The sequence below is a fragment of the Oncorhynchus mykiss genome, chromosome 24 (assembly GCF_057628025.1).
Source record: "Oncorhynchus mykiss isolate SJ-2025 chromosome 24, ASM5762802v1, whole genome shotgun sequence".
NCBI lineage: Eukaryota > Metazoa > Chordata > Actinopteri > Salmoniformes > Salmonidae > Oncorhynchus > Oncorhynchus mykiss.
This window is the reverse complement of record NC_143045.1, coordinates 18,587,412-18,602,422: the sequence shown is the minus strand read 5'-3', so window position 1 is coordinate 18,602,422 and position 15,011 is coordinate 18,587,412. Positions and strand designations below refer to the sequence as shown.

Below are 15,011 nucleotides of genomic sequence, written 5' to 3'. Positions count from 1 at the left end.
GAGGCGTCACTACAGCCCCTGGTTTGATTCCAGGCTGTATCATCGCCCGGGGTAGGCCGTCATTTAACTAACTTGCCTAGTTAAATAAAGGTAAAGTAAAAAAATATGTAATCATACAAGAGACAAACCTTATCTTAAATTGAGGAGCTCTTTATTACAAGTTTCAGTTAAGTGCCTGCACCTGCTGTCCTTTCATATTCAAATCCAAATGTTTCAGTTGGGCAGTTAGTGTCACGTTCGTCGTAATGAGTAGACCAAGGCGCAGCATGAGTAGAGTTCCACATATTTTAAATAAACCGAAATTCAGCAAAACAAACAAGCACAAACGAAACGTGAAGCTACTGGTGTGCACTCAGGCAACTAAATGTCAACAAGATCCCTCAAACACAAATGAGTAAATGGTACTTAAATATGATCCCCAATCAGAGACAACGATAAACAGCTGTCTCTGATTGGGAATCATATCAGGCCAACATATACATACAAAAACTCTAGATGACACCCCCTAGTCACTATCACACCCCAACCAACACAGAAAATAAGCAGCTTACTATGGTCAGGGCTCGACAGTCCTCCCCCCCCCCCCTCAAAGGTGCGGACTCCGGACCGTGGACCGCCGTTGGTGGCTCCGGACCGCGGACCGCCGCTGGTGGTTCTGGACCGTCGCTGGTGGTTCCGAACCACGGACCGTTGTTGGAGGCTCCGGACTGTGGACAGTCGTTGGAGGCTCTGGACTGTGGACCGTCGCCGGAAGCTCTGGACTGGGAACTGTCGCCGGAGGCTCTGGACTGGGGAGGCGCACTGGATGCCTGATGCGTGGTGCCGGCATAGGTGGTACCAGGCTGATGACACGCACCTCAGGGCGAGTGCGGGGAAGAGGCACAGGACGTACTGGACTGTGGAGGCGCACTGAAGGCCTGATGCATGGGACCGGTACAGGTGGTACCGGGCTGATGACATGCACCTCAGGGCGAGTGCGGGGAGGCACAGGATGTACTGGACTGTGGAGGCGCACTGGAGGTCTAGAGCGCAGAGCTGGCACAACCCTTCATGACTGGATGCTCACTCCAGCCTGGCAAGTGCGGGAAGCTGGCACAGGACGTACTGGGCTGTGAAGGCGCACTGGCGACACAGTGCGTAGAATCGGCGCAGGATATCCTGGACCGAGGAGACGTACTGGAGATCAGGAGCGCTGAGCCGGCACAATCTGTCCTGGCTGAATGCCCACTCTAGCACGGCAACTGCGGGAATCTGGAACAGAGCGCACCGGGCTGTGAATAAATTTGGGGGGCTGCCTCTCGTGCTTGCTTTGTTGGTATAACTCCTCATAACGTCGCTCCCCGGCCTGCGTCCAGGGTCCTTTGCCAAGTCCACTCCTCCTGTACACGCTGCTTGGTCCATTTTTGGTGGGATCTTCGTAATGAGTAGACCAAGGCGCAGCATGAGTAGAGTTCCACATATTTTTTATAAACCGAAACTCAGCAAAACAAAACAAACAAGCACAAACAAAACGTGAAGCTACTGGTGTGCACTCAGGCAACTAAATGTAGACAAGATCCCACAAACACAAATGAGTAAATGGCTACCTAAATATGATCCCCAATCAGAGACAACGATAAACAGCTGTCTCTGAATGGGAACCATATCAGGCCAACATAGACATACAAAAACCCTAGATGACCCACCCTAGTCACTTTCACGCCCCAACCAACACAGAGAATAAACAGCTTACTATGGTCAGGGCGTGACAGTTAGTTTCCTGAAAGAACCCCCATCAACTAATGTCATTGGAATTTCATGATTCCTATAATTGTACATTAATTAAATCACTCAGTCTATTTTATAAGAATTTGTAAGATTCCTATTTGCATAAAATAGACAGAGACCAGTCTTTTCAAAATTAGATAATAGTATTTATTCTCGGAGCTCGCTGCCATGAAACCACGAACAACAGTTTATTTACAAAATATGACGTCATAGGTTATAAAATGTCCTTCCTCCTATTGACCAGGACCCAACAGGTTTAAAATTTAATTCCAACCCCCTTGCTCGCTCACTCCAGACACATAGTTAAATCAAGATTAAACTTCTGAAGTCTTCATCTATCACTATTCAGCAGACAGCTCCAGATAATGTAAAACCTAGGAAAACACACACTGCCTTATCTAAACATCCCAGAGCCAAGATGAGTCAGTTCAACCATAGGTTAACGATCCTTTCTGCTTACTTAAAACCCACAATCCAGTCCTCCCCAACCTAGCTGGAATGGTATTTATTATGTTTAATTACCCACTGTTTCATCTACACAATCGCTTCCTTATGAATTAATTTTATTAATCAGATATAATAAAACAGAGTAGAGCGTAATTAGTTATAGTTCTGTTTAAAATGTGGATATTGTTTAGTTATTATTCATAAAATTCCTATCAACTAAGGAGGTTCCTCGATGAACCCCACCTCCTATGGGGGTCTTAGAAGAACCTTTTGGGGGGCATTTTCAGTGCCCCCCCAAGGTTCTTCAAAGAATTTTGAGTATCTTAGAAGAACCATTGTTGAACCCCTAATATTTAGAGTGTAAGCCAAACTGCTTTTCAGTACTTGTTTGCATGCATAAATAACTAGGCTACTACTTTTAGCTTTTGCATTATTTTGTTAAAACAGCTGTGTGTACGGGTGCATTCACATAGGGTAATTCACATATTAAAAACAGCCTATCTTGTAGCCTATATTCATTACCAAAACGGCCCCACGTCGCAAGGATTTGTACATAATTCCTGGAAGCTGAAAATGTCCCAGTTCTTCCATGGCTTGCATACTCACCAGACATGTCACCCATTGAGCATGTTTGGGATGCTCTGGTTTGACGTGTACGACAGCGTGTTCCAGTTCCTACAAAATCCATAAACTTTTCACAGCCATTGAAGAGGAGTGGGACAACATTCCACAGGCCACAATCAACTGCCTGATCAACTCTATGCGAAGGAGAGGCATGAGGCAAAGGGTGGTCACACCAGATACTGACTGGTTTTCTGATCCATGCTCATACCTTTTTTAAGGTATCTGTAACCAACAGATGCATATCTGTATTCCCAGTCATGTGAAATCCATGGATTAAGGCCTAATGAATTCCATTCAATTGACTGATTTCCTTATATGAACTGTAGCTCACTGAAATAATTTAAATTGTTTCATGTTGCATTTATGTTTTTGTTGTGTGTATTTGATTTTGAATTTAAGGATCCCTTTAAGTATAAAAAAATATACAGACAAAAATGATTTGATGAAACATTGAATTTGGCTTTACTGCTATTAGCCCATAGAAGGGAAAGAAACGGGAAAGGGGATACCTTAGAGGGGTCATATACACAGCCCATGCAAATAAACAGATATGTCTATCTTAAACAGACATGTTTTTATGGGGATTATTTTATTATGCTAATTCTGCAGAATGCATGTTCGCCATTCTGCCCAGAAACTTTTCACAGCCATTGAAGAGGAGTGGGACAACATTCCACAGGCCACAATCAACTGCCTGATCAACATCTATGCGAAGGAGAGGCAGGAGGCATATGGTGGTCACACCAGATACTGACTGGTTTTCTGATCCATGCTCATACCTTTTTCATGCTCCTATCACTTAGAAAAAAGCAGGACTGCTTTCCAGCTAATATTGAGACTTGTGTGACTGACAAACATATACTACCTGCACCTACAGTGCTCTGAAACTATGTCAAAAAAGTCAAAATACGTCATGTTTGGGGGTGAATACTAAACTTCCACTTAGGTTGAATTTTCACTTAGTCATGCATTAATGTCAATGGGAAGTTAGGATTCACCCCTTAGTGATTCTCAAATGCAATGAGTTTGCACAGGCTGTGATGATTCATCCATCATTTGCACTGAGTCATGATGTAATACCATGCTGTATCAGCAGAGGGGGTTCTGAATGACTCATTGGATTGGTGCTACTGGACTAAATGTACAGAAAACAGGAGGTCCCTTCTCCATCACTCCATCTCCCTGCATAAACTTGATTTTAATGCACTGACATTGTGTGTGATATAGTGCACTACTTGGTGTCCAAAACGGACCACTATATAGGGAAATAGGTCCCATTTGGGACTTCCAATACCCATTGAATATGAATAAGGATATATGACCTTTCAAAAATGTTTGGCAAGACTTCCAGTTGGGTTGCAAGGATAGAATCTGATTTTATCAGAGGAAACAGGCAGCACAATCAAGTTGTGGCACTAGCATATGATAAATAGTTGTATTAAGCTTATCTTGCCAGGAGAGGTCACCCTTTGCGTTGGTAACTGTGATTGGTTAGTTCAGTGACCGGTGTCAGGTAGAGGTAAGGTTGAGCTGGGGTGTGGAATTGAAGCTAGGGTTATGGTTATGGATGAGGTTATGGTTGAGCCGGGGTGTGGACATGAAGTTAAGGTTAGACTTAGGGTTATGGGTTAGGGTAAGGGTTAGGTTTAGAGTCACTAAGGATACCTATTGGACTCATTTTCCCACATAGCCATTGCTTGCCTAGTGGGAATGAAACAGGAAATCTGATTCGCTCTCATCCCACATATGCAGGACCTCTGGATTCCCATATAAGGACTGTTTCATCAGTAGCAAGACACCCACCTTTCTGAGTGATGACGCAGTCAGGGGAAAGTGTGAGGAACGAGAAAGGGTGTCCCGTCCGCACTAGCACAGACTGCACCGAACAGCTGCAGCCTAGGTTCACATAGAGTTTCACAGCATTGCGAGTAGTACACATATAATTTCATCCCAAAACCTATAGAATAACGTTCACACTAACTAAATATTAAAATGGTTGATCGCGAGCAGCTGGTGCAGAAAGCCAGGCTGGCTGAACAGGCTGAAAGGTATGATGATATGGCAGCTGCCATGAAATCGGTAAGTCTCTCCTCCAAAATCATTGCATGTGAATTGACTACTGTATGAATAAGGTATGTGATATGGTGTTCAATGAAACATTGAATTCTCTCAATGTAATTCTAATAAATATGAATTCTCTATTTAGATATTTGATTGCATTCCTGGAGATTTTTCATGGATGTAATGTGTATAGAGATACACCAATACTAGCCTAGACCATTCAGAATATCACGTCTGTTTCATAGGGCTCGATCTCTGTTTATTTATAACGAATAAAATAGCCAAAATTTGGAGCTCAAACATTCAAGAAAGGCAATCAATATTTGCTATCGAATGCTCCTTGGGCAGTGCTTGGGCGGTGCCTGTCTCGTGCCTTTAAAAGAAATACAGTGGAGTAATATTACCACGAAATGTATTCGGAGGCACCAAAGAACATTGATTTCTCTGTCAAACGTGACCCTCACATTACAACATTTGATAAATGTTCTATGCCACTGGGCACAGACGTCGATTCAACGTCTATTCCACGTTGGTTTTAACATAATTTCATAGAAATTACGTAGAAACAACTTTGATTCAACCAGTGTATGCCCAGTGGGATTTAATATCCCTATGTGATTTATTACATTCAGATCGTTTAGAATTTGGTATTTAGGATATTGCCACGTGAGGTTGCTCAAATACTGATTGGTTCTTCCTGTAATATCTAGATTTAATTAAATAATAGCCTAGTAATAATAGTCATATTTTAAATACATTTTTGTAAATTAAATGTGTCCTCTATTGATTCACATACATACATGCATACATACATACATACATACATACATACATACATACATACATACATACATACATACAGTACCAGTCAAATTTTGGACACACCTACTCATTCCAGGGCTTTTCTTTATTTGTACTATTTTCTACATGGAATCATGTAGTAACCAAAAAAGTGTTAAACAAATGCATATATTTGAGATTATTCAAAGCAGCCACCCTTTGCCTTGATGACAGCTTTGCACACTCTTGGCATTCTCTCAACCAGCTTCATGAGGTAGTCACTTGGAATACATTTCAATAAACAGGTGTGCCTTGTTAAAAGGTCATTTGTGGAATTTCTTTCCTTTTTAATGTGTTTGAACCAATCAGTTGTGTTGTGACAAGGTAGGGGTGGTATACAGAAGATTTGCTAAAATACCAAGTCCATATTATGGCAAAAAACACTCAAATAAGCAAAGAGAAACGACAGTCCATCATTACTTTAAGAAATGAAGGTCAGTCAATCCGGAATATTTCAAGAGCTTTGAAAGTTTCTTCAAGTGCTGTTGCAAAAACCATCAAACGCTATGATGAAACTGGCTGTCATGAGGACCGCCACAGGAATGGAAGACCCAGAGTTACCTCTGCTGCAGAGGATACGTTCATTAGAGTTACCCGCCTCAGAAATTTCAGCCCAAATAAATGCTTCACAGAGTTCACGTAACACTCCTCTGAACAGTTGATGTTGAGATGTGACTGTGTGAATCAGGCCTTCATGGTCCAATTGTTGCAAAGAAACCGCTACTAAAGGAGATCACTAAGAAGAAGAGACTTGCTTGAACCAATAAACATGAGCAATGGACATTAGACCGGTGGAAATCTGTCCTTTGGTCTGTTGGGTCCAAATTTGAGATTTTTGGTTCCAACTGCCGTGTCTTTGTGAGACGCAGAGTAGGTGAACGGATGATCTCCGCATGTGTGGTTCCAACCGTGATGCATGGAGGTGTGGGGGTGCTTTGCTGGTGATTTATTAAGAATTCAAGGCACACTTAACCAGCATGGCTACCACAGCATTCTGCACCCATCTGGTTTGCACTTAGTCCCACTATCATTTGCTTTTCAACAGAACAATGACCCAAAACACACCTCCAGGCAGTGAAAGAAGGAGAGTTATGGAGTGCTGCATCAGAAGACCTGGCCTCCATAATCACCTGACCTCAACCCAATTGAGATGGCTTGGGATGAGTTGGACTGCAGAGTGAAGGAAAAGCAGCCAATAAGTAGTAAAAATACAGAAAACCCCTTGAATAAGTAGGTGTGTCCAAACTTTTGACTGGTACTGTATATCTGTTCATATAGGCTACAGATGTTCTCTGGATGAGGATCTATTCCTGCATACATGGTATTCAGTTTCCAGCTCTTTACACAAAACAAATGTATGAGGCAGCATAATTCTCTTTAGAATGTTCTGTATTTTGTCAGATTGCAGTGAGTCAATGATCAGATTGGATATTGATCCTTTTGCGTTCAGTTGTTGAGCTACATTATCATTCTGCAATGCACCTGTATGTCACATTGTGTGTCAATGTCAACGTGTGCAGTAGCCTCTAGACATACTGTATGTCTGGATATGGTTGAGTTGTGTGTTCTTTAAAGCAATTTTAATGAAATTTAGGTTATTGTTTGGTTTATTGATGCAGGTCTCACAGTGTGAAAATACATTGTCATTAGGCCCTAAACCTATATGCCCAGTCTCCTCCAATCATTATGTAGCCTAGCCTTAGTATTAAAACGGTACTCAACAACTTTTTCTCATAATGAAATTAAATCTTAACCATTTATTACTTTCTAGTAATACTTTGTCTCATCGCCTGCATAATTTAGATATCTTTCCCCTGCAGATTTCTTGTTGCAAGCGATAGCATTTTAGTGATGTCGGCCTGTAGGATTCCTTTCCCTTTAAGCAATCTGCTGTGTCAGTGCATGCAGTCAGAACAGGGCCTTTGGCAGTGTAGTGGTGTGTACTCGTTCCCCTCTCCAATGGGACATCCCTTGCCACTGCAGCCAGGGTTCTCTTGATGGCAGGAAAAAGCAATGAGAAGTATACTTTTATGTTCAGATCTCACCTTGTACAGTACAATATTATCCTGCATACATGTTTGCATTGGTTCCAGTGCTGCTTTGTCAGTGAATGCATCGAATGTCATTGAAGACATTTCTTTATTTTTATTATGTCATGTATTTACAGTAGCATAATGTGTTCAGGATAGTCGTGACAGATTTTTACCCAGCCCATCAATAAATGTTCAGCTTGGCAATTAGGTATTCAGATCAGTATGGTAGGCTGCCTCTCTTCAGTTATATTCACTGATATCAGCATTTTGGTACAATGATTCACTGACAAGAAATGCATATGATGGGCTTTTCCAACATCACTTGTGGTCTTTTGCACCCTCTGTCCATTAGGTTTCTTACGGATCCATTACAATCAGATGGACTAACAATTAGTCATTTCAAATTTGCTTAGTAATGCCATGGCATTTGAGCTGTGAATTGTATGTTCTTGCATTTCAAGCTGGGAAGGAAAAAGGCCTGTTTAGAAATATTCTGTCATCCATGCACACGATGGCTGTGATGTCACCTATCAGCCGCATTCTTTATGCTCCTCTATCAGGCTGGGAGGGTAATGTCACATCAGCTCACCAGAAAGGAGCAACGTCAATGAGAGAGAGCACTTTGAATGGGCCACCCATTAAGCTACATTTCCTCTGTAGCCTTTTGCTGTCAGCATCTTCCCTCTCTATAGTTCTAATCTAGATAATCTAATTCTTTTTGCAGATATTGATTTAGGTGGCTATAAATATGTGTGTTTTATCAATGTAAGGTTATCTGGAAGTGGATTGGAAGTGATATTGATCGTCTCCGGTCTTTTCAGTTGCTCTTAATGTGATTCAACACACATATGGGGGTTGTTCCATAACGTGTGTCATTTGCATCCCTTTGATATTTTAACTATAAATGTTGCGCAAATATTGCATTTTAAAAGCAAGTTATATTAAATGAAATGCCCTTTAATATAGACCACATGAATAATTCAATGAATCAGATTTTTAACATGAATAAAGATTCAGCATTGTGACATGTCCCTCTGTGCACTGTCTGACTGTCTGTGATTTCCAGGAAGACTTTAACCTACTTAACCCCAGAATTTCATCGTTATTGTAAAGCCCTAGTTATTTTGTTGTTTTGAAAAGATCATTTCTGAATATTATTCTTTATTTCATGTGATTATTGATTCATTTTAAGGTAAAAACAACATCCTGCCCTTCATTTTAAGTTCTATCCTATTCCTTTAAAAAAAATGTGATCAAAATAAACAAATCAAATATTGTTAGTCTACATATGTTGTCTACGAAGAATGTGACAAACAGTGAAATGCTTACTTAAGGGTCCCTTTCCAATAATGCAGAGTTAAATAGATATAAAAAAATAAACATTGAACATCTAATAGTGAAATCATAGTGTAAAGCAGGTGAGCTGGTTCTACTCTTTCTGGCCATTTTCAGGTGTTTTGTGGTGGAAACCTGAGTGTGTGGAGCGTAACACATCAACAGTGTTATCCATAGACTGACTAGAAATGTTTTAACAATTTCATTTACTTTTTTGAACCTTGCATTCAATTGACCCTTCCTGTTGCACACAAACATCCATTCCCCCTGTCAAAAAGGAATTTATGGCTGATTTAAGATGTCAGCTGTGTTACGGTCAACCCTGTTACTTAATTTGACTTTTTTATTTAGCCTCTTGAGATTTTAAAACATGTTTATTTTATTATGTTAAACATGTGATCTTTGACAATGTTGAAAGTAGGTGAAATCAAACCTTTTTTCCCACCAAGTTACACATCTCAAAAGGCACCGAATTGTTAGAATGACCCAGGTAAGATACTGTATATGTGACATTTGTGTGTGGGTTCATTATAATAAATCTTGAGAATATTTATTGTTACTTGCTATGCAATGTCTTTAAGTCAGACACTAAAATACCTTGTAGGTTAGTAGAATGAAGTGTAGCATTTAGACCAAGTCGTCAGGATATACAACGTTAAAAGTTCAAAGGTTACTGAACAGTTGTACTTTTTACTGTACACTATTTGACATTCCCAGGATTAACACATTACCTCCCACCCTGTACGTATAGAGTCAAGTAGTAGGTTCAAAGCATGTCCAGGGTGACAGCATTACATAGGGTTTTAGACAGGTGAAAGGTCAGTTTAAAGCAGAGGAGAAGGTCAGGGAGACACGTGAACTGCCTGTGCGATGATCGACTGACCGTCTACACTTACACTGCAGCTGCCCCTGGATTCCTTGTGGGAACATAGCTACCTCCAACCCTCTGCCCTCTCTCCAGTCCCAACCCCCACCCCCACCCCCACTCTCTCACTATCTTCAATCTGGTTCTCCACTTACGAGCATTAGCTGTCCACGTGGCAGTTTGATTTACTGGTGCACTAAGTGAGCTGATTGCCATGGAAACTAATTGAATCTTGCTCATTCCCAATGCAGTGCTGTATGTGCATCCAGTTTGAATTCTAACAGATCATACTGTACAGTAGATATGATAGGTGTGATACTATATAGGGTTGTGACATGCTCTGATATGATTTAATGTAAAACCATACCTTCTGTACGTGATATTGTTGAAAAATAACTGTTTAAATTCATGAATGCATAAACTAGGGGGTTATTGGCTGTCTTACACAGTGCATTTATGACCACTGCTCTGTCCCCTCCCCAGGTAACAGAGCTGAATGAGGCGCTATCTAATGAGGAGAGGAACCTCCTGTCTGTGGCCTATAAGAATGTGGTCGGGGCCCGTCGTTCCTCTTGGAGGGTGATCTCTAGCATCGAGCAGAAGACCTCTTCAGATGGAAATGAGAAAAAGATTGAGATGGTTCGGGCCTACAGAGAGAAGATTGAGAAGGAGCTAGAGACTGTGTGTCAGGACGTGCTCAACCTGCTGGATAACTACCTGATCAAGAACTGCAACGAGACGCAGCACGAGAGCAAGGTGTTTTACCTGAAGATGAAAGGCGACTACTACCGCTACCTGGCTGAGGTGGCCACGGGCGAGAAGAGGGCCACCGTCATTGAGTCATCAGAGAAGGCTTACAACGAGGCCCATGAGATCAGCAAAGAGCACATGCAGCCCACCCACCCCATCCGCCTCGGCTTGGCTCTCAACTACTCTGTGTTTTACTACGAGATCCAGAATGCCCCTGAGCAGGCCTGTCATCTGGCCAAGACCGCCTTCGATGACGCTATTGCTGAGCTGGACACCCTGAACGAGGACTCCTACAAAGACTCCACTCTCATCATGCAGCTGCTCCGAGACAACTTAACACTGTGGACAAGTGACCAGCAGGATGATGAGGGAGGGGAGGGCAACAAAGATTAATAAACCACACTTAGAAAAGATATATAATGAAGGGCCGGTGGGCTTTGGCAGGCGCTTTTGCTGATGATCGTACCGCAGCAGCAGTTCTTTATTTTTCCATGTGTTAAAAGAAAAGAATCAAAAGAAAGGTGAGGGGAGGTTACATCTTAGGCTAATATATATATCGATATATATGGTTGAAAGGGCCTCCGTCTTCTTGATTTTATCTTTGACATTTGCCAAAACCACTGAAATGTCAGTCAATCCTGAAGTGGTTGTTGTTGGATTGGTTTGGCAGTCTCACACTGGCATAGGGACTGGTGTCGTACCAAGGGAAGCTGCTTAGTTAGGTTTATGCATGATAGAGATGCAGACACTTGAGGAAGGGGGGAAGTTTGCAAATAGTTTGCAATGGTTCCAGTACTAGCAACTCAGCCACTTTTCAACCTCATATTCATTATCTCAGCACCAAACCAGTGTCTACTTATGTGAAAACATCGCGTTTCTATGATCTGTGGTTAAAAAGATAAGAAGAAAGGTCCTAAAAAATGATTCTGTGACATGAATTTCTAGCCAGAGATGGGTTCTTGCTCCCCACGTCACCGCAAATCTCATAGTGTTTGAAAATCACTTTTTTTGTTGTGAATTTGAACATGAATTATGCCCCTATTTAAGATTTCTCTATTTTTTTTGTACCTAATGATCAATGAAAACTTGCTCGGTAGGTCTGTCCTCATTGTGGTTTTACAAGCGTGTTTAATACGTCTTAATAACACACTTCATTTGAATATTTATGACATGCGTATCTGGTAGCACTTATTTGTTTTTCCTTCGCCTCCAACCCCTTTCGATGTGGGTGGGGCTAGGTCTACATAAAGGTGCTAGTTTTAAAAAACCTCACAAAAGCTCTGATGAAGGCCGTGAGGCCGATACATAAGCTTATTAAAGATCAGTGATACTATCAAGAGCAGTGTTTCCTTTTTCATTCAAAATCACTGTTTTTAAAATGTTGACACTTTTGATGTCATCGGGTAGAACATTTTAATGCTATTTTTTTATATATTTTTTTAAGTCAACAAAACATACATTTTCACATATGTAGACATTGGTTTAGTGCTGGAGATGATGAATATGAGGTTTGAAAAGTTGCGGAGTTGCCCTTTAAGATATATCACTCACTCTTGAAGGGAGTGCAGGACAGCCAAGAAAATGCTAATAGTATTAATCTGACCAAATCAACTAGAAAAAGTCAAATGCAGATGTTTGGTTAAAATGTTTGATGTTTATTGTAAAGGATAAAATACTGTTATCAATTTACTCTTTCACATGACTTCTAGTTTTAGGTATATTTGGCATTAAATCTAATGTGACTGTCCTCTGACAGCTCTAAATATGATACTGGAACCATGGCTTAACCTCCAATAGAGTCTATCTAAAGGCAGAGACAGTTTAAAACTGAGTCATTATGTTAAAGCAGCTGCGGAGTTTGTGGTTTACTTCTGTGTTTGTTTTATTAAATGCACTTGCCTACTACACTGTTTCTTCAGTGTAAGATGATTACTACAATAATATCGATTATTCAGTATTGTGCATGCTGGTGAAGTATTTAAACATACAGTAGCTTGACTTTATTAACTTATACTGTGGGTGTTAAGTATTCATATGATTGAGAAAACATAGGCTTTGTCTGATTATTTCTTATTTATAACTTATTCATATTTGTATTTTTTTTGCTATATCAAAATGTTGATCGTAAAAATGGACATGTTATGAGCATTGCTATAGTGACATGCAATATGTATTTAATTTGTTAATGGAAGGGGAAAAACACACCGGTGATTGCTTAATCTTACCAACTGGTGTTTGTCATGTTAAATTATAATAATGGCTTTGTCACGTTAAATTATAATAATGGCTTTGTCACATTAAATTATAATAATGGCTTTGTAAAACAAATACTTTGTTCTTTGAACTATTTGATGACTTATTTTGTCATGTTATTAACCAGTTTGAACAATGGTGAAGTTTTCAGAATCTGTTTCTGTTATGAATTCACCACATGGACCACAATATATTTCTGACAGTATACATTTTTTTGGTTTGTTTTTATACCTTTTAGCTGTTTGAGTGACGAATATCTTGAATGTGAGTCATTATGTAGCAGTTGCACAAGAAACGAGAACTATGATTCTAATTTAAAAAAACTATATGACAATTTATAAATGCACCATTTCCATGGCAGTCTGGTGTATTGTTGTAATGTCACTAAGTCAACGTTTGTGTTTTGTTGTAACCTCGTGTGTGCTGCTAGTATGCTATTCTTGAAATAGTAGATTCAGCATACTCCATAGGCATCCTCCATAACCATATATGGAAAAAGAGAATTATAACAACACAATAAAAACCCACTTATGCTTTTAGAGGCACACAAACTTGCATGACTCCAGTGCAGTGAATGCACATTTATGCTCATGCAATATAATGCAAAAGCTAGTCAAATAATAGCTGGCTATTAGGACTTCAGGTTGAAGCAGACAGGGAGAGTCATTTGTCATACACTGTTAACATGATTTACCACCGAGGGTTGAATGTCCCAACTGAATGATTCCCACGAGGACAAAAGAACAGATCTAAATGATCTAGGACTTTAACAGTGTCCCAAATGCCACCCTCTTCCCTATATAGTGCACTACTTTTGACCAGAGCCCTATGGGGTCTTGGTCAAAAGTAGTGCACTATAGGGTGCCATTTGGGACGCCATTTATTCTTTAACTCATTGTACATCGCACATCCTCTGAGCTAACCATGTATCCGAATAGATATTGCTGAGGATCTTGTTTTCCATTTTGCTGCTATGTTCTAGATTTTATTAGATTTATAATCTTGATCATAATTGGCCAAAACTCAGCAATTTATTATCTGGCCATTATCTGCCCTGGCAAACCCAAACACCTTGAGGTGTGTCCGATTTAGATATTTATATTCATAAACCTAGGGTGTTACTTTATGCCATTCATCTAGTGACATCAACAGAGAGACAGTGTTATACCTTCCATTTTTGCCATGCTAATCTAAGAACGGTTAACACATGTCATTTAGTAAGTACAGTTAACACATGTAATTAAACCTGGTACTTTATTAATTTACATAGTCCCTTCTGGTATACAAGGCCACTTTGGAACCCTGTATGTTACTTTTCTCTCTGTATGTCAACGTAGATGGCGAGAGTTAACAATTCAGATTGCTTTTCCTCTGAAAGAAACTTTAATTTGCTTGGTGTAGATTTTTGGACACATCAGAAGGGATGGTTCATTCATTAAGTACATGTTTTGTTTGTGTTTTTATTTTATTTTCAATTTGTTCATTCAGATCCTTGTGTCTGTAAGTTCAGGCAGAACACCACTGTAACATGTATGCTCTCTTTTCTCTGAAATTAAATTAAACTTCCATTGAATCAAGTAAAGGCTTGGGACCATGGCTATACAACAGAAAACATGTAGACTGTAGGCACATAATCTTGTCAACAAATCGACTACCATAAAAATGGAGGATGTTATTAAGAAACTTCGTTGCTATCTGTTGCTCATTCAAGTTAGTAGTTTGTCAGTATATAGATTTTATTTATTTATTAGTGTCATACCAGTTCATTCACCATACTTCATCCTATGAATCCAGTGCTACAATATTTCCTGTCCTCTCCAGTATTTTACTCAGTGCTACAATATTTCCTGTCCTCTCCAGTATTTTACTCAGTGCTACAATATTTCCTGTCCTCTCCAGTATTTTAATCGGTGCTACAATGTTTCCTGTCCTCTCCAGTATTTTACTCAGTGCTACAATATTTCCTGTTCTCTCCATTATTTTACTCAGTGTTACAATGTTTCCTGTCCTCTCCAGTATTTTACTCAGTGCTACAA

The 15,011-nt window shown here is 40.2% G+C and overlaps 1 protein-coding gene across 2 annotated transcripts; it reads left to right on the top strand.

The window, feature by feature from the left end:
- Window positions 1–4,604: 4,604 nt before the first annotated feature.
- LOC110503905 (14-3-3 protein gamma-2) lies at window positions 4,605–14,552 on the top strand. 2 transcript variants are annotated; one of them, XM_021582536.3, is made up of 2 exons: window positions 4,605–4,917; window positions 10,456–14,552. In XM_021582536.3, the coding sequence occupies exons 1-2, from the start codon at window positions 4,831–4,833 to the stop codon at window positions 11,113–11,115; spliced, it is 747 nt and encodes a 248-aa protein (XP_021438211.1). In that variant the 5' UTR covers window positions 4,605–4,830; the 3' UTR covers window positions 11,116–14,552. The 2 variants fall into 2 exon arrangements, with proteins under 2 accessions (XP_021438211.1, XP_090074662.1); XM_090218536.1 differs by having other exon boundaries at window positions 4,660–4,917; window positions 6,785–14,552.
- The last annotated feature ends 459 nt before the right edge of the window (window positions 14,553–15,011 follow it).